The sequence below is a fragment of the Girardinichthys multiradiatus genome, chromosome 6, assembly GCF_021462225.1.
Source record: "Girardinichthys multiradiatus isolate DD_20200921_A chromosome 6, DD_fGirMul_XY1, whole genome shotgun sequence".
Classification (NCBI taxonomy): domain Eukaryota; kingdom Metazoa; phylum Chordata; class Actinopteri; order Cyprinodontiformes; family Goodeidae; genus Girardinichthys; species Girardinichthys multiradiatus.
Genome location: NC_061799.1, coordinates 35,241,844 through 35,262,029, shown reverse-complemented (window position 1 = coordinate 35,262,029; position 20,186 = coordinate 35,241,844). Strand labels below are relative to the sequence as shown.

General features: G+C 39.7%; 1 protein-coding gene across 24 annotated transcripts in view; it reads right to left on the bottom strand.

Moving 5' to 3' along the window:
• The window catches only part of epb41l3b (erythrocyte membrane protein band 4.1-like 3b), a 74,257-nt gene that overhangs the window by 43,082 nt on the left and 10,989 nt on the right, over window positions 1–20,186 (bottom strand). For 13 of the 24 annotated variants that reach the window (XM_047368423.1, XM_047368429.1, XM_047368447.1 and 10 more), the window contains exons 1-3: window positions 17,036–17,191; window positions 6,954–7,129; window positions 3,471–3,614 (exon numbers count right to left, since the gene is read on the bottom strand). In XM_047368423.1, the coding sequence (XP_047224379.1) occupies window positions 3,471–3,614; window positions 6,954–7,118 (309 nt within the window). In that variant the 5' untranslated portion in view covers window positions 7,119–7,129; window positions 17,036–17,191. Of the gene's footprint in view, window positions 1–3,470; window positions 3,615–6,953; window positions 7,130–16,829; window positions 16,939–17,035; window positions 17,192–20,186 lie in introns of those variants that run through there. The other 11 variants (XM_047368440.1, XM_047368444.1, XM_047368445.1 and 8 more) reach the window with 4 other exon arrangements.

The window sequence follows — 20,186 nt, the reverse complement described above, 5'->3', positions numbered from 1 at the left end:
TTTGTGAAGGCACTGCAGTTTATGTAATGTGTTTGATTGTTCTTTACTTTTCCAGTTTAACACCACTTTGATGACTGAGGTCTCGTTTATGTGGTCAAAGCATCAACATTTAAAGCTTAAAAATATACATAATTCTATGGCTTCATTTATGCAGAAGCAAACCACAAATCCAAATTGCACATACAACCTTCCTGCTGTGAGACGAAAGGAAGTTGTGTGTTTTTAGGCTGTAGGTTAAATACAAAATACATTTAGAACAATAAAAAGAGGGCCTGGCATTGCATTTATTGATTAGAAAAGCACTGGATGCGGTAGACAGGGGGCAGAGGCTGGCAGAGTTTACTCTAACCAGATCAAACAGAGTTCAGAGGTTTCTCACGCAGTTTATCTGCTCGTAAGCTTACGAACTTGTTGCCTCCTCAACAGCAAAACTAAAACTGATGGTGGGTGTGCAGAAACCTCTGTACACCCACAAACAAACCCGATTGTTTTTGGAGGTCAAATCTGAAGTCTCTGCTTTGTGACTTAAGTGCAACCCGAGTTTGACTGTGAAACTCGTTTCACTATCTTTTAGTTACTTCAAGGATTTATTTGGCTCAGCTCAGAGGTGATATTTTGAGAAATCTCGCAGACATCCCATCTACTCGGGGCCAAGACCAGCTTCTTCTGACTGTATAGGACGACACCACTGCAATAGATTATTTTAGCAGCAGGGATCATAACATCCCTATGAATCTGTCATAGTCCCATGGAGGCAACTGGTGAACATATGCTGACCACACGGTTGGGAAAGAACACACTAGAAATTCCAAGCAGCACTTGTAAGGGCATCCACATGCATACAGAATGAAAATGTAAAATAAGAAAAATGTCAGGGTAAGAACAGAATTTTAACTCCACTGGTTGCATCTCTAAGGGAGTCAGCACAGTCATGTGAGAAGATTTCTGCCTAACCGAGACTTTAACTTCTCAAACGCAGCACTTAAAAGCTTTCCAGACACACAAACAAAACAGGCTGTGATGTACAAAACCTCTGGAATCAGTCACCCAGTTATCAGGAAGATAAGGACACAATAACCAGAGTAATCAAGCAGTCTGGATGCCTTCACCGGGGGAAAACAAAAGCGAGCTCGAAGGTAAACCGACCTCAAATCAGATGAGAAACATTGATCTTGATCAATTGTGTCTAAACATAGAAAGTAAACAAGAACAACTGCAACATGCAGTCTGAAGACTCACAGTGATCTTGTAGGAGAAGTGAAACTTCATTGTCAAACAGAAAAGAAATCCTTTTAATTACCGGTTTCAGCTGAAGACTACTTTCGGTCACTGCACCAACAACATGTCAGCAAACAGGTTTATATTTTGCAGATGCATCATATTATAAACTAAAAATATGAAGAGAATTCTTTTTTAGTTTCCTTAAAATGGAGATCTGCCTGCACCACTTTAGCTTTTAAAATTTACCTTGTAATGCCACATTCCATCCATTCAGGATAAAAAGGTAAAAAGACTTCCACCAACTCAAAACCATTATCTAAATAGCCCGTGAGATGTTGGGGATTTCATTTTCCCTCTACTAAAACCTAACAGTCTGAGAAGTGCAGATGGGGGAGCTTCAGCAGCTCCATGTCATTAGCCGGACTGCTTCCCACAGGAGCAAATCGAGTTGAGCTGGAAAACTACAAGGTCAGAGGGATAAAAGTGTCAAGACTTGACATCCTGGACCAGTTTCAGATGGGGATGGGGGTTGGGAGGAGGAAGTCTCGCTGGAAATTACCCGAGTTTTCCGACCTCAGCTGTAAAACTGTGATACAGCATGAGATGGTCCATCTCATCTCTGCTGGGTTCCTACTGAGCAGGCAGGATGATTCCTTGAAGATGACTACACACAATGTCACACACTGACAAAGTGGAACATTGTTTTTTCTTTATTAACGTGCTATTCTATGCAAGATTTTGAGTGGAATTCATTTAATTATCATTTATATTAGAAAAACCAGCAAGGTTATAAATCTAACTCCAGGTTTTGTTATTGCAAAATCCCCCCCCAAAAAAACAAAACTAAATTCACTAAGATAAAAATGAATAATTAGAATTTAAATTATATAATAAATAAGCTTTTGTGTTTTTCTAGTTTCATTTATTTGACTAGTAAATCAGATCCACCTTTAAACAGTGCAAAAGAAACTACAGGAAATTCCTGCAAAGAATTAAAATGCAGAATCTGTCTCAAGGGCACCAAAAAAAAAAAAAACCCCTTCCAGTATGCTGTGGTGGGACATTGCAACAAATGCTCCCGAACACAGTTTCTGAACAAGAACAGTCCAACAACTCCAGCACCCGAACCCCCTGCTGAGGAGGAATCTGCTTAATAAAAAGATCTGCAGAGGAGGGTCTGTGCTCCTGTTCAGCCTGGACACATCTGAGAAATCTTCAAGGATTGCAGTCTCCAAACTTTAAAATAAGCTCAAAAGGAAAGAGGCATTGGTTAAATGTTAAACACAAGTCCCATTTATTCCTGATATAATGAAGATTTAAGAGAAAGAATCACTTTGAAGGCAGGAAGAGGCTATAATGCTGTGAAGCTCAAACTCTCACATTTTAAAACAATAAAGATATTTCTTGTTTTGGGCTTAAATTCTATCAGTCCAACAATTTTAGTGCTCCGTTTGTGGCATTTAAAGCTTCTTATTTAAGACAAAAAGAGAGACGGTTATCACTTCTGTCTTTCTAACAAGGTTCACTTGGGAACAGCAGCTTTGATGTGCTGAACTACCACATGAAAAGCTCTTCTCAGACAAAACAGAAAAGCTTAGGACAATAATTCCTCTTCATTAAACCAAGTTTCTACCCTCAAATTGTTAAAGAAAAGTTAATGTGTGGAAAAATATGCTTATTTATTAATATAATAGTAATTTCTGATACCAGTGTGATGATTAAGATATAAAAAAATATTAAATTATTATTTATTTTAAGTTTATGCAGCCTAATGAACATCCACTCTGTTAAAATATCTGCCAATTCTTTCCTAAAACCAAAACACACTATGTTGTAATCTGGGTTTAACAAACAGACCTACAGCCTAACTTATAACATTATTGGTGAAATGTTTTAATAAACCCAATTATCAGCATTTATTTGTCATAGAATTCAGAGACTGTGAAAGTGGTGTGAAAAGCCACCCTTGCTTGCCCTGAAGTAAAAATAAAGTTCAACATACAACAGAAGAGCAGAAAAAAAACCTGCATATTTCTGCGTGGTACATTATTTAAAGAGAAGCTATTTTACTTACACATTTTAAATGATGCCTAATTATTGGAAACAATGATGTATCTTTAATAATTAAGGAGTGATCTGATTCCTACAGATTTAATTACCAACAAGGCAGTAAAAAAACGTTCTCATTTTACCCAGCAGTAAACCATGTTCTTGAAAACATTTCACCTCCGCCACCTGCAACGACTCACCTCCACGTTGACGGTGTAGTCAGAGCCGTCCAGCAGAGCGATCTTGCACTGCATCATCTTCACTTTCTTTACGCCCCTCAAAGGAGACCTTGACAGACGACTGGTGGACGACCTGTGGGACTCTTGGTCCTCCTCCTGCTGCTCCTAATGGAAGGGAACAAGTAGCCAAACTTACATAAATCCAATGATTGATTTTGTTACCATTAACGGTTTCTTTCTCCGCAGAAAGTATTCCTGGGTTAGTGCTTCTATGCCTCTTTCTCAACAGAGCTAAAGCTGCCATAAACAGAGAGTGAACACTCTTCTTCTTTTCCATAGAAAGTACTCTTGGCTCAGTTATTCTGTATTTAGAGGTCTCTTTCTTGGACAGAGCCACAGACTGAGCTATTGTTGTCATTAACTTTGTGTATTCCCATTGTTCTTACTGATAGAAAGTACTCCTAGCCCAGTGCTTCTATCTTTAGCAATGTTTCTTTCATGAAAAGCAGTCATTAGGGTAACTTTAGCTGCCAATAACTTCTCCACCTCCAGGCGGTTATAGCAGATGGTCTGGTGAAGATTTCTACCTCTCAAAAGCGAGCCATTGCTTTCTATTGCTGCCACATATTGAGAAAAACTCTTCTGTGGATATTTTATTATGTAAATTCCCCCGCTTGGTCTGTGTGTCAGTTAAAGTTGTTAATTTTTAGATTAAAATCACCATTTGAGTCACATTCCTGAGCCTATAAATAACAACTGGGACTGTGCCTAAATGTAATGAGGTCCCAAAGAGAAGAGCTTGAGGTGTACCACCAGATTTTCCAATCCTAAAAAGAGAAAATCCACTTTTCCACTTGACTGAAAACAAAGCCCTTCTTGACTGAATTTATCCTGAAAAACAAACCTTGGAGATAGTTCTCCTCTTTGGTTGAAATCACGCGTTAATAACTTATTTTGCCCCTTAGATTATATCAGTCAGACTGCTCTCAGTATTCAGTGAAACTCATGTGGACTGTCCTTGCAGAGTCACTCAGAAGCAGTATCCAAACACAGAAGGAAATTACTTTGAGACAGTAAAGAAGTGAAACCTAGCGTTTTATTAGAACTCAATTTTAAAAGAAATACTTAAGGATGCTTATTACACATGCATTGTTTCATGCATTCATGACTAATCAGAACAGGTGCTGCAGATGTATGAAATCGCAGCAGAAACACTGTGACTGAAGCTATTTTTTGGGGCATATGTGCCCTCGGCTGGAGTGAGTTTTACAGGAATGACAGACAGTGTCGTGTCACGGTGTTGTGATTTTTCCCAGGCTTATTTCTGCCAGTTTACACAACAACAGCATCATCTGTCAGTGGCTGTTTAATGCAGCCTGGATGATTTCAGAGCACACTGGTCTGAACCAGCTTGACGAGGAGGAAGTTACTAGGGAGAGGAAGTAGAACTGCTGCATCAACGCCTGTTTTGAATATTCATAAAGAAATAACTGCTAAACTGACTTAGGCTGACAGCATTCCCTTTTATCATGTACATCTAAGGGAAACAGAATAATGTTCGAATGCGGTGACAGATACAAGTGAAATTGTAATGAATAAGTAAAAGAACCATTTTGCAGCTGCTAAATGATGTGTTGAACTGCCTGCATACTCTTGCTACATGGGGAAGGCATTATCATGCACCAGGAGGTACCCAGGACCCACTGCACCAGCAAAAGATCCAACAGTGGGTCTAAGGGTTTCATCCTGATACCTGAAGGCAGTCAGGGTGACATTATTTATCCTGTACAGGTATGTGTGTCCCTCCATGGATTTGCCTCCCCATAGAAATACTGACCTATTCCCAAACCAATCATGTTACAGGCGCCATAACGTTCACCACAGCTTCTCCAGACCTTTTCACATCTGTCACATGAGCTCAGAGTGAACCTGCTCTAATCTGTGAAAACAACAGGGTGCTAATGCCGAACCTTTCAATTGTGGTGTTCTGTGGCCAATGCTAGTCGAGCTCCACGGTGCCGGGCAGTGAGCACAGGGCCTATTAGAGGACGCCAGGCTCTCAGGCCACCCTCATAATGTCTGTTTCTAATGGTTTGGTCAGAGACATTCACACCAGTGGAGGTCACTTGGTTGGGCTCTGGCAGTACTCATCTTGTTCCTCCTTGCATAAAGGAGCAGATACCAGTCCTACTGATGGGTTAAAGACCTCAGACAGGCATGTCAGAGGTCCTTAACCCATTACTGTTTTTGAGGGGTGTACTTTTATGTGTGTGTATGCAGAACTAAAGAGTTTGTAGCAGTTCAGGTTGTGGCAAAACATGAAAAAACTACAATCAATGTTGCATTTTTCCTACTAGTGATGTGTAAAACTAAAATACATTGTAATATATGAGTGTGCAAAGACAATAACTAAAGTGTCCAGAACCTTGGCTCCTAAAGCGATAAGTTAAAGCTCTTTCTCCACCTTTTTAAAACACATTTCCAGATCCTGAATGAGATTTAAAGATGTATTATCTTTAAATGTAATCCTGCCACAGGATACCAGCCATACAGCCAGGGCTATTGGATATAACTCTTTTAGAACATACATTGAATAGAAATTATTTTTCCTAAAACAAACTGGTTTCAGCAATTAATTTGTGCAGATTATGATAAAATCCAGCTTGGTTAGTGGAATTTTGAACAAGAGGGCTTTCTCATGCTCGGGTAAATCATTAGGAGAGACATCCAGAAGACCGCATCTTTGTCAGCAGTTCACTTGCACCAGGCAAGCACTTATTTTCTGATTTTGTCAAACCACCGTTTTAAAAATATAAAGAAATGCTAGCTTAAATAATGATTCATTAGTTATTATTAGAACAATTACAATTAATTTCTACCTTAAATAATGAACCCAAGACAGAAGGTGAGCTTTGACTTGCCATAGTGCTACTTCAGTGACTGTATTCAGACACCATCCCCACAGACAGGGAGTAGCTGCACCAATCTGTTAGAATCCAGTTTAGAAATAAGAATAGTTATCCACAACTTGCAAAAGGTAGACAAATCTGTGTTTCTTCTCATGAAGAAAATAAAAGCATGGAGCAGCAACAGAAAGATGAGTTGGCTCCATCTGACTGGTGGGTTGTAACAGTAGAGGAGGACACTGAAATCATGCCGTCACCTCAATTTCCATTTTCTCACAAAGAACTGATTCATTCAGGAGTAATCATGCTGTGAAACATTTTCTTTTATTCAAGCCGAAGTTTATCTCACTTGTTAGAGTGAGCTGCTTCACGGTAAGTGCATGCTCCCAGGGTGGGTCATAGGTTCGATCCCTGCTAATTCCAGTAGTCCTACTTGTTTTGAGGGACAAAAGGTTATTTCTATTCTATTCTATGGATCAACACAGTTATATGGGATATAAAAAAGTTAACTGATCAAACTAATCTTTGTTTTGTGTGTTTTTATGTTAAGTTTATTGATGTTAGAAGGAAACCTATTGTGAATTATGAAGAGCCTAACCTGTTCTTTCCTGGCCGGGGTGCTGTGTCCAACTGCGGCTGGGAGCTGCTCCGGCTGTTTCTGGGGTGAGGCAGGGTCAGCCGCTGCTTTAGTTTTCCCCTTCTCTGCCTCCTTATTCGCCTGCGGCTGTTTGGCCTCAGAGTCTGCGCCCGATTCAGTTGTCATGGTAAATCACACTGCAGTGGAGAAGAAAGAAAAGTACAGGAGAAAACTCTGAGTCAGTTAACTGTGTAGGAAATGATATAGTGCCCATTAAAAAGGCCTGTACAGAGATGAACTCCACTCTGATGCAAATGCAGGGATGCCAAAATACTGGTTGACAACAGAAGAAAGACCAACTACAAAATTATTGAGAGAGTTTTTGATTGTGCCAGCCATTTGGTTTATACTGCCTACAACCATAATGAAGGTTTTCTTGCACAGATAGGGCCAAACGCACAGCTTTGGGCTTTACAGTGCTTTAGTCATCTGGACTCTACATTGTAATAACTAAACCACAAAAAAAGACTTTAGTTTGGAAAATGCTAACACAGGCAACCATGCTATAATTAGCACGTTGCTATCGATAGCAAACATTATCTATCCCACTGATATTAGGTAATAAACTTCCATGAATAATAGCAATAAGCTAGCAACACTATCTCTTATGCTAAACAACTTATGTGTTTATGTATATATACTTATGTATATATGTTACTGTTGGGTAAAATGATAGCTTACATGCTATTAGCATGTTAGCTATCAATATGGGGCATTGTCTACAATAAAAACGTTCAGTAATATGCTAGAATTAGCTGATTTTACTACCATTAGCCAAAATGCTAATTATAGCATCATAGCTAATAGTAGTCGGTGTCACTACCCAATCCGTACTGTCAGCACATTTGCTCATGCGCAAACAGGAGGGCGCTTTTTCATTCTTCTTATATTTGTTTTTCTTTTATCTTATTTTGGGTGGGGGTGTTTCTTTTTGTATGTCATTGTAATGGTATAAATAGTAAATGATTTAAAGGGAATAACAAAAATACAGACAAAAAGGGTTCATTTCGATAAACCGTTTTGACTGCTCTGAGCATACCCAAAGATTACATCACACAGAGCTAAACCTTTAATTCGTTTAACATTTTATTCTCTGTACTGTACACTGCAAGTGTTGATCACAGAATGGATCTGTTTACACTCTATCATCTGCATTATTTCTGGAAAAGAGAACGTTTTCTTTCAAAAGATGTGGATTTTTATTCCAGGAAAAAAAAAAAAACAGATGTTCACCAGAGGGCACATAGATACCTTAAAGTTCAATCAATAACTCTAATACACCATTTTCTACTAAAATATATTTTTCAAACAAAATAATGACAATTGCTATTAAGTGAATTATAGCATTGTCTAGGAAAGTATGTCCTTTTAATAGCAAGTAATATAAATATGTTCACTTTATAGATCTACATTTTAATGCTTCTGGGACAGATCGGGGAGCGACAGTCAGCATAGTCTGCCATGCTAACAACAATTTATAGACTACCACTTTCTATGCTAATTTTCATTGCCCTGCGATGGACTGCCGACCTGTCCAGGGTGTACCCCACCTCCCGCCCATAGACTGCTGGAGATAGGCACCAGCTTCCCAGCGACCCACTATGGGAGAAGCAATAGAAAATGACTGTGTTAGTTATTGTTAGCTCAGTCAGGCAGTCCACTAATCTAGTAGCAGTTTATGCTATTATCTAAAGTGCTAAAACTAAACCAAAACACTTTGAACGTTTTTGAATTGTAATTGACAAAAACGTTTAAATGACTACATTTAAAAACTAAATTTACCAGGTTAAACAAATCTGCTCTTATATAAGATTTATTACTTCCAGACTAGGAAAACAGCAAAATAAAACTCCAGACTTTTCCAGACTGCTTAGGGACCCTGAGAGTTTTGGTTAATTGCCTAATCAGTTATCAAATACAAATATTATGCAATATTAAACAAAAATAATTAAGATACTGAATATCATCCATTGTTTGCTGGCTTTAATCAAAACATGTTCCAAACATACAAAAAGCACTTGTAGTATTTTTTGTAAGTTATTACAGCTTTTAGAGGTTTTGTGTATTAATGACCCCATTATCTGCAATGTGAAAAAATGATGAATATACTAAAATTATTTGGATATAAGCCCTGCCTCTATGTTTCTATGAATAGTATTTACCCACAGAAATCCAAAGTATCTAAGCGGAACTACGACACGTCTTTTATAGTTTAACCTTTTCCTTCAGCCACCAGAAACGGCACAGATGTGATATAAAGGTCATCAAACCGGGTAAGGAAAGAAAATCATTACTGGTTTTCAACAAGACCGGCCAGATCTCCGCTAGCTACTGGGACGAGGGAGGGATGTGTTTCTGTACGCATGTGGGTTGCTTCATACTCTGCCTGTGCTGGGGTTGGTAGTACAAATGCCTGTCATGCTGCTGCTGGCCAGTTTCTCCCTCAGCTCTATTTATAGGGACGTGTTTTCACCGTCGGGGTGGGAAGGTCTCTGACTTCCAGCAAGTCAACAACACATTGGAGCGAGGTGATCCCCGAAGATGTCAACATGATGACTAAAAACAGAAAAACAACTGCGACATCTCTGAGGGTGCGCTTTGAAACCCAGAAGGGTCCGATTATTTTTAAGTGCAGCAGGACTGACAACTACGTCATATCAATTTTCAACAGCTTCTAACAATGAATTCAATATGCTGCACATGTATTTGGTTCATCTTACTTACTACATGTTCTTTAGCTGGGGATTATTCTTAAAGGCCACAACAAAAACTCATCGTTGCTAATGAGCTGCTTGCTTGAATCCTTCTGTAATTAATTAAAACAAGAATTAATAATCTTTCGGAATCAAGAGGCAACACAACTTGGTAAAGCAAACCATGAAATGTTGACTTGAAGCAGAAATAATGCTGGACTCTTGAGTGAAGGCAGGAACACAGGTTTTAACGTCCAAGGGTCAGTGAATGCAACATGCTGATCAGATTCTTTTCAACATCTGAAGCTATAAAAACCCAATAAAGATTACCGGATCCAGACTGCAATCCTATCTCAAATCAATGTGAATGAATCAATGAGCCAAAAGATCCACATTCCAACCATGACTTTCAAAAAAAAAAAAAAAATGTTTTTCAAGTAAGCTTTAAGGCCAACGCTGAGCTCCAGCAATATTTGCAGTAATAACCTCTTTGTCGTGTCATGTGGGGCCGAATTAGGAACCAGCTGACAAGAGGATAACTGCACAGTCGACCTTTGCATCCATTAACTCCAGCAAGAAACAGGAACTACGGCGGGAGGGAAGGAGAGGAACATCTTAGCACCATAGAAACTGAGCAAGAATAAGTTCAGTCACTGGTGACAGGCGCTCTTCACTGAGCCACACAACAGCTTGAACACTAGTCCTGTGTGTTGCTCCTCACCATGGGACTGGCACATACATTGTATATTGAAAAGCTGTATTCACAACTCATTTAATGCCTTGGATTACAGACGATTGTACCCATACAGCAGTCTTTACTGAACGTTTTGCAGTTCTGGATTTCTCTCATAGATTCTCAAGCACACACGAAGAGTTCACATTTAATGGAACACCAACTCAGATCTAGAACTACGCTATACTTTTTTTTTTCTCTGCTAAGGGAAAAAAACCTCTACTTGTAAAGGAAGTCACACATTTATAAAACCGCCTTAAGAAGCAATGAGCTAACAATAAAGATCTTCGTTATTAGTTTGCTCCTCTATATTTTGTCCTCTTCTTTCAGTATTTTAGCTGTTCATTCAGATTTGTGTAAATGTGTTTCTGCTCAACTCTCTTAAAATAAAGCTACAACATTTGGAATTGAGCTCGACCATCTCGGCACCCGTTTTGGCCTTTTTGTTTAATTCAGTGTGTCTACCATCATTGCCCAACACTGGCAAGGCCTCAGCAGCCAGACAGCCCAGCCTCACATTTGAGGAGTTAATGGTCGACTCCATGACCACAAGGTGCCCAGGTCCTGTGGTTGGAGAACAAGTCCAAAGCATCACTCCTCCACCACCCTGGTCAACGGCTGGTAGGAGATGTTTAGGCTCATCTTATACTTATTCTTTCTTTAATGAAATCTAGTATGGTAAACCATGTGTACAAATACTACATTCCAAACTGTCCCTTGTGGTATTAGTAAAACACACACTGACCAGAAAATCTTCTCCTGTATGAGTCTCGTGGTGCACAGAAGAACACTAACATAGCTACCCAAACAGAGAAACGATAGCAATCGCCTTCAAAATAAAAGCAGTGAACACTTTAAGGATATTTAATTTTGGATTTCCTGTCGACCACTTCGGGCCAGTACAGAAAATCTAAAAGGGACGGTTGTGTCTATATGGACACTGTGTCCCAGTGTCCATATAGGAAGATTCAATGAATCCAGGGCATTATCTGCTCAATTAGATGCAACAAGGTTGTAGGTAATTCTTTCCACACACTGCTGGTGCACTTAGGCTTCAATCCTTAAAACTGACAAAGGGCTATTACTTTTTACAAGGCCTCCATGTTGACAACTACAACATAGAGATGGCTAACTTTAGGCGTGAACTAGCTTTTACTGGGTCAAGTGTAACCTCATGGTAAAATGATTTAAGATAGGAGCAAAGGAAACAGAGAACACCTCTGAACCAAGCTCCTCTGATGAGAATCATCTACACTAAAAGGGAAGTAAATTCACAGCGACTTGCACCGACCCAAGCCTGCTGTCTGCCACTGAACATCCACTGACACCACATTAGGCGGACGTCATGTTCATGTCCTTGCTCACGGTGCAGCAGAGACTGATCCGGAATGAAGCTCCATTACGTAATTGGTCATTGACACTAAATGTGCCGTCCATGCATGTAAACCTCCATTTTAAGCTCCACTTGTGATTGTTCTGCAGACTGCTGGAAAGTGGCCACGTGCACGTTGAATCGCACACGTTCATGTGAGGACAAGGGGTCTGCCATCTGTGCTGGCTCCATTAGCCAGACTAAATCACAGCTGGGCCCGTCTCTGCCAATCCCGTCCCCTAATCAGTCCTGCCGAGGGGCTTATGAGGCTTATGTGGAAAGGAATACTTGTCTTTTCTGGTTTTTTTTTTTTTTAAACGCCTAGACGTGTCCTGAGCAGGCTTGAAGTCCATGTTGAGACCTCTGCATTACTACAGGGTGGACAGCTGTTACACACAAGTTGCTGCTGTAACAGGAAACCGAGTGGCTGTGCTGCATGCTCAAAAATGACAACTGCTCAGCTGCTGCAGGTCTAGAAATGTCTCTTTGTTTATTAAATAAGTGTGACTCCTTATTTGGAAATTTGTAATATTTATTAGCATTAAAATTTTATATGAAGTATAAAGATGTTCATTTTTTACTTTACTGATAAAATATAAATAAAGATCGCCAATTTTAATGATTCATAGCTTGAGAAAGTTTAGAAGTACAGCAAAGTCTAATTTAATCAAAATAATGAAGTCCTAGTAATTCAATAACTGATGCCGTTTACAGTCCCACACTAACATCCTCCAGGTACAGTTGAAAAAGTTGAACAAGCAGGCACAGCATTAGACATCAAGGCTTAATTTAGTCCAGCCTCTTTAAATTCATAGATTTAAACACCTCAGGCCTGTTTTCAGCACAGTAAACACTCTTCTGCTGCTGTGATCTTCAAATGTAGCATGAAGACCATTCAGGCAACTGATGATCACTACGTAAAACCAGCAAAGAGAATCCATTACCCAATCAAGGTAATGCAGAAAAAGAAAAAAAACGTTGCATGGGTTATTCCACAGATTTTGTGTCAAAAAAGTTCACTAGAAATTTATGGAAGCCATTTATGCAGTAGCAAGGCTTTAAATAAGGAACCAGCAAAAATCCAGAACCTGGGTAGATGAACGAAAGGGTGAGTTGCTGGAAACATGGACAGACAGATAGATAAGACTTGTAGAGAATGGGATAAGAAGAGAGGGTCTGAAAATACAAATATTTTTATTTTTGGCTACCAGACACAGTAAAAAAATGTTTTTAATATACAGTTGAAACCACATACTTGGATACACTTCATAAAAACGTCTGAAATAAAAAATCACGCTAAAAATGTCCTGTTTTTGGTCAGTTAGGATTATAAAGACCGTTTCTATTTGCTAAATGCCAGAATAATGAGAGAATTGGTTAGAGATGCTTTTTCTTATGACTAGAGCCGCCCAATACATAGAATCGCAATATCATTGGCAGTAATATAGCTGGCCAGTTAAAAGGATCGTCAGTTACTTGGTTCCCCAAACCTGATGCAGATTTTAGTGGAGGAGATGCTGGAGCTCATTGTGGAGGGTTAGGGACGCCGTGACCATAGAAAAGCTGAGAGGATAATCTGAGTTAATCAGTCAAGAAATCATTATCGCAATATTTAACAATATCCCAGTGACGTATTTTCCTACTATCATGCAGCTCTAATTTCAGCATTTAATCAGTACACAAGACTTTTCTTGTTATGTGCTGAATTTCTTTCTTCTGGTTCCCAGACTGAGTCAGACAAAACAGCACCAAAGCAAAAAGTATCATTAATTTAGACTTTAGTCACTATTTCTTACAATATTAGCAGAATACCAGCTGTTTGAACTGACATCTGGAATGCATACAAGTTCTGTCAAATAATATCTGCAGACTAAGTCAAACAGACAATGTTTCAATACAGTCAGACTTTCAATTAGCTGCTCAGGTTTAGCTATGTTTCAATTTCTGATGTCAGGGACTGGAACTGAGAAACAAACCATTAACAGTAAACTCTCACAACTGGATGCTGATGCTCTGCTCTAAAAAAGGGAAACATTTGACAATTCTCAGCAGGCGAAAATCTAAGCAAAAATACCATCCATAAAGGCTGAAGAGATGCGATTTTAGATATATTCAAACATATGAGGACTACGCAGCAAGTTGGCAGAGATGGAATGTCTTGTTTGCTTTCCCACACAGTTCACGGCCTTTTAACACATTACATGGACAAAGCTGCACATGTGCAAGCAGCTCATAAACACCGCAGCTGCTTTTCTCCACAGCTGTAGGAATACAATGGAAGGAGAGCAAAGTACTCTGACTTTTAAAGAGCAACACTGATGATGATCTTTGTCCAACAAGTTTTGAGCTCTGTCGCTAGCACAGCCTTGCTGAGATGACCTGAAAAGTGGCTAAACTTGGCAACAGGTTCATTTCAAAGCTCCTGTATGTTAAACATCAGAAAACAACAGCGTCTTGTAATAACTCAATTTGGCAATACAACACAGAAGTCTGCTTATTTCACAGATAAATGTACTGAACGTACCCATACATGTTAATTTAAGGCTGAGCCCAAACAGACTTGGCAAGACACATCTAACAGCAGAATTTGGGGAAGGCAGTCTGGTCACATGAAGGTGACTCAAAGCAGAGCACATTTTTGCTGAGGAGGCCATAAATCCTGTCAGCTCACATAGCTGCGTTTACATTCTTAGCATTGCTGATTTTTGCACCGAGGCATTTAGGGGTTCAACAGGGAGCCAATTCAACTCGACTGGGTGTCAGAGCGAATGTGGAATATTGCCGTCAACTCTGTTCAGTCCAGCTGCTCTGCAGTTTGGACAAAGGGAAAAATGTCTGTTGATGTGAAGGATTGTAGAGGTTAGGATCTGTATATTGATGAGAAGCTAGTAACGTCTTACAGAGGAGCTGAGAGGCACCAGTAGGCATGTCATGTTTCATAGGATTAACTACGAGTAATCTGCAAATCAGCTGCGACCTCATTGCTAAAACTGGCCGCTGTTAATAAGAATTAATTTTAGCGCATTTTAGCTCATATGGAAAACTGAACATTTTTATAATAAGCAGAACTCACAACTCCCTTTGGGGCTCAAATTGTATCCAATTGGTGTGCTGTGAAATGTATTTACATCTTTCCCTAACAGTGTTCTAATGTTTTTGTCAGAAAGAGTTGTTAGAAAATGCAGTTTTAAAATGATGATTTCAATAAATAAGGAAAAAGGTTCTCCAAACCAACCTGGCCCTAAATAAAAAAAATATTAAACCCATCCCTTTACAAAAATGTCTTAAATGTGTGATTAATCACATTTCTGGAAAAGCTGCATTCAACTTGGATGTCCTGTTGAAATAAGTAGGCCATAAAAAGAACTTGTCTGACAACATGAAGTAGGCCAAAGGATCTGGAAAAGACACATCATGCACCGATCTAAAGAAATTCATGAACAGATGGGAAAACAACTCACCGACATCTATCAGACTGGAAAGGTTAACAAAGCAATTTCTAAGGCTTTGAGATTCCAGTGAAACACATTAAATGCTAACAGAGAAAATACAGAACAGTGGTGAACCTTCCCAGGTCAACCAAAGTTAGTCCAAGAGAACATCGACAACTCATCCAGGAGGTCACAAAAGAACCCAGAACAACATCTAAAGCACTGAAGGCCTCACTTCTGCTGAGATCAGAGTTCTTAATTTAATAGTAAGAAAGAAATTTGGCAAAAATGGGATCCATTGGAGTTTCAAGGCTAAAACCTTGAAACCTTGCGGATGGATGCAAAAGGGCAAAATAGCAAGTTCACCTCAAATGAATCAAAAACATACTGAAGAATAACAGAAAAAAAACAAACTATGGCATGACCTTTATAGGTTAATTTCAGAATTGAACAATAATGCATCATTTGGAAAACACAAAAGTACAAGCTGTTTGTTTCAAGCCAGAATATTAAAGGCTTCTGACTTTAATTGTAAAGTTTTCACATTCTGAAGTAACCAATGTGACCTTTAGGCTGAAGTAAAGGAATATTATTTGTCAATTACCACACATTTATTCTGACCACTAAAAAGACAAATTATCTGTTGAATATCTCATGGCAATATAAAAAACTGTAAGCCATTTCTTTTTAGATTTTTGGCGAGTCTTACAGCTTCTCACAGTTTTAAACATGAATTGAGGGACATAAATTAACTCAAAAAATGTCTGCTTCTAAAGACTGCAGCTGTGTAAATCTTTACACAAACACACGTGATCTTGAAATAATTGAAAGCTCTTTTAGTGTTCTTTCAACCAAAATGGTGTACCTAATAAATGTATTGATTTCTATATGTTGTGGTGGTTTAAAGAAGTCAGTTTTAGATGTGGATATTCCCCAAAGCGTTTCTACTCAAAAAAGGAAATTTATATTGCATCACATTTGTTTTTTAATAGTGAAAACATGGATTAGAGTGTTTCTTCATTGGAACCAAGGACCTCTGGATTGTTCAAATGCATCTCCTCACATTTGCAGTTTATCAACAGATCTCCACCTAAGTGGATTAACTAAAAAAAAAAAAAAAAAAAAACGTTTCCAAAGAATGCCCTCGATATTTTAACCAGGTAGATCGCTACTGCAACAGCGTCTTACTGTGCATTTAAATGAAAGTGTCCAGTCAGAACCTGGGAGCTGCATGCTGAGCCTTCAGGGATGAAGGGATGCTAAAAGAGGATCCAGACCGTGTCATCCTGCCGCCTTAGCCACGCCTACCGCACTGCAGATCAAAAACAGCCCAGTGTATCGCTTTAACCAGCCGTAATGTGCCTCTTTAATCGCCCTAACTGTGTTTAAATCCAACATTCTCTCACGGTGACTCGGCTGTCCTCTGTATTTATGTGTTAATCTGTGGTTTAAAGCGGCAGAAAAGGCTCCGTTTAGCCCTCCTCCCCCGCGACTTTCTGTCTTGAAACTTGAGCACGTTAGCTTACTTCACCTCAACGGTTCGAGACAAGACTCGGACTTTCTTTTTCAAAATATGAAGCAGCTGTAAGCAGCGAAAAGCATCGTCACCTCCATGTTCGGAACCGTAAGGCGTACACGGCCAAACGACGGAGTATGGACATGAATAACCCGTGCTTCCTTGACCCGCAGAGCCACGACTACTCCACTTCTTTTCCGCCTGAATACAGTGAAAAACAGTAACATCTCATGTTAATCATGGGTCATCGTCCGCGGCGGCCGTGAGCAGAGCTAAAAAGAATGGAAAGGTTGGTTACCAGACGGAGCGTCCTGGTTCAGCTGATTCTGGGCGCTGCATTCATTCGGAGTGGGCTTCTGTTTACTGACAGCGGTGCTAGCGGTGCTGCAGTTCCCCTCCTCAGCAGCCTATCACGCTCCTCTGTGCGGCTCAGAGCAGGATTGTGGGATATGAGGACAGCCGGGGCTTTATGTTGGCAGCACCAACTACAATTCAACAACACTCTTTCCTTTTTGGCAATTTGTTTTCCTTTAAATGATGCCGGATGTGTAGGTAAAGTATTTTTGAGGGTCGGGCCCCTGAAACAACAACAAACGGCTTTTGAAGGAGGTAGTGTTATGATAAGGGGCAACATCTCCCCTTGCTGGAAAAACGAGGCTTGTCAGTCGTTGGAAGCAATCTCAATGCAGAGAGATATCAAGATAAGATTCTGCAACCAGTGCCAAACCCACTTCTCGAATCCATGTCCAACCTCCAAAATGACAACACTCACCCCAACTGTATGGGGTCTGTCAGAAGCCTCTTTAAAAAAAAACATTTCCTTCGTAAACCAGCAAAGACGAGTCACCTCTGAACTCTTTTCGGCCATTAATAAGTCACAGATGAATACAGCATAGGCTCCAGCATCAGATGACAGAACGTGCCATACAGCAACGACGTGAAAACAATAATGGCGGATGAACCATGGCGGTGGCCCAGTGGCTACCTATCTTGGCAAGTCTGGAGCATAATAGAGGCAGGCTGACCTTTTACAAAACACAAGGAGTCAGCTAAAAGGCGCCTTAATTCAGCCTTGAAGTGCCTGCAGTCCTGACCTCAACCCCATTGAATACGTGTAGGATCAGCTTTGATGTTTGTCCTAGGGTGACTAACACAACCACATTGGCTCACTTGTGACAACTGCTGTTTGCAAATTGGGATGCCATCCCACAACAGTGCCTGACCAAGCTGGTGACCGGCATGAGGAGGGGCCGTCAGGCTGTTGTAACTATGTAAGGTTCTCTCATGCATTACCGACACCAGGTTTATAACTGTGCTCATGAATGTCATCCTCTGACAGAAGGAGCTGTACACAGTGTCTGTAGGGGACATGTTCTGTTCAGCTGGTCGTGCACATCCCCATTTTTCTGACAGTCTGCATGCAGAGACTGGAACTTGCCAAACAGAAAGGATGTTTACATGGGTATACATGGTAGAATATGAACACAAAGGGAATAATTATTATTATTAAATGTTGCATTGACTTCTAAAATGGCTAAGAAGTAACACTTATGGGGCCAAAATTTGTACCTATTTGTATTAGAAATGCACTTCCTCAATAGAGTCTCCTGGTAAATGTTAAATAGGGGAAAGTTTGATCTACTGTGAAATCCACAGTTTAAAATAGGTCTGCAGTGAATTCCATGCCCCTAGAGCAAAGGTATAAAAGTTAAAGGGACATTTTTCATGTCCAAATTCTCTCAAGACATCTGGTGCACAAAGGTATTACCACAGCTTCAGGCACATGCTTGATATATTAATGTACTGGTAAATTGCAAACATGTCTTTTTTCTTCAAACTGCAATAATCCAATCTAATAAACACCACCAAACAAGACTCAATAACAGAGTAAGCTGCTTGGCACTAGCAGGTAAGAACTGGCAAGTTTTTCATGGGTGCAACCCACATACTTATCTCTGCTGCTTAACCCACAAAAGCATTTTCCTTCCAAATGTGGCCCATTTAAGGGGAAATAAACAGGTTTCTCAATGGTATAGAATATATTCCCAGGAAGAATTGTTACAACAAAGAAATAATCGACCAACCACAAGTTTAATAATTGTTTTGCTAAATATGCACACATTGACTGGACTAAATTATGACACGGGGTCTGGAGCTTCTGTGGACAAATACAGCTACAGTCAAGTCTATTTAGGAGATGTGATTAGGTTAGACTGATATATGTGTGGAATGTAACAGTGAATTTGTAAAGTCAGTTATATCAGTGAACTTGGCCCTTAACTAATTGCAGAAATTAAACGCATACCTCTAAAACCCCTTCCCATTGTAGTCACTATAACCACAAACTTTAATGTATCTGCCACCACCATGTTTCACCATGCAGTGTTATGTTTTCAGCTACACAAAGCATTTTACATTTAGAACAATAGTTAATTTTTGGTCTCAACAGACCTTCTTCCACATGTTTCCCGTTTTCCCTAGATGGCTGGTTGCAAACTGCAAACAGGACTTCTTATGGTTTTCTTATAGAAAAGGCTTTCTTCTTGCCACTTCCCCAATGAGATCAGATTTATGGAGTACATAACTAATTGTCAACAGATTCTCCTATCTGAGCTGCGGATCTCTGCCTCTCCTCTTGAGTTACTATGTACCTCTGTCTTGCTTCTGTGATTTATGCTCCTTACCTGACCAGTCAGTTTAGATGGAAGGTCGCGTCTGGAAAGGTTTGATGTTGTGAAATACTCTGCACTTTCAGATGATGAACGGTGCTGCCTGAGATGGTCAAAGCTTTGTATATTGTTTTATAACCTAACTCTGCTTCAATCTTTTCCACAACTTTATCCCTGACCTGTCTGCTTTGTTCCTTGGTATTCATAACACTGTTTGTTCACGTATGTTCTCTAACAAACCTCTGAGGCCTTCACAGAACAACTGGATTTATGCTAATATTAAATTAAACATAGGTAGACTATTAATTAGAAAATTAGTAGTTTAAGAGTTAAGAGGCCTAAATACAAATGTTCACCACACTGTTCCGACATTTTTTATAAAACGATTTACAAAAACAGGTTTCGTTTCCCGTTTGGTAATTATGCTCCACGTTGTGCTGGTTCATCCTATAATCCAAATAAAAATACACAGAGGTTTGTTGTTGAAATGTGATTAAATGTATATTTCTATACTTTCGCGAGGCAAATCGTACCTAATTGCAATTTAGAGTCCCTAAGAGTCCCTGTCTAGAGTCCCTAATGTGTATGTTTTTTTTTTTTACTGTTTGAGGAAACTAGAGTACCCACAGAGAATGGACGCACTGGGTAAACATGCAAACTGGGATTTGGACCCTGAACTTTCTTGCTGGGAAAAAACAGGTTTCAACCAAGTGACCAAACTACCCACCTCCAGAAATACTTTGTGCAATTCAGTGCTTGGCCCTTGATTGCATTTAGTAG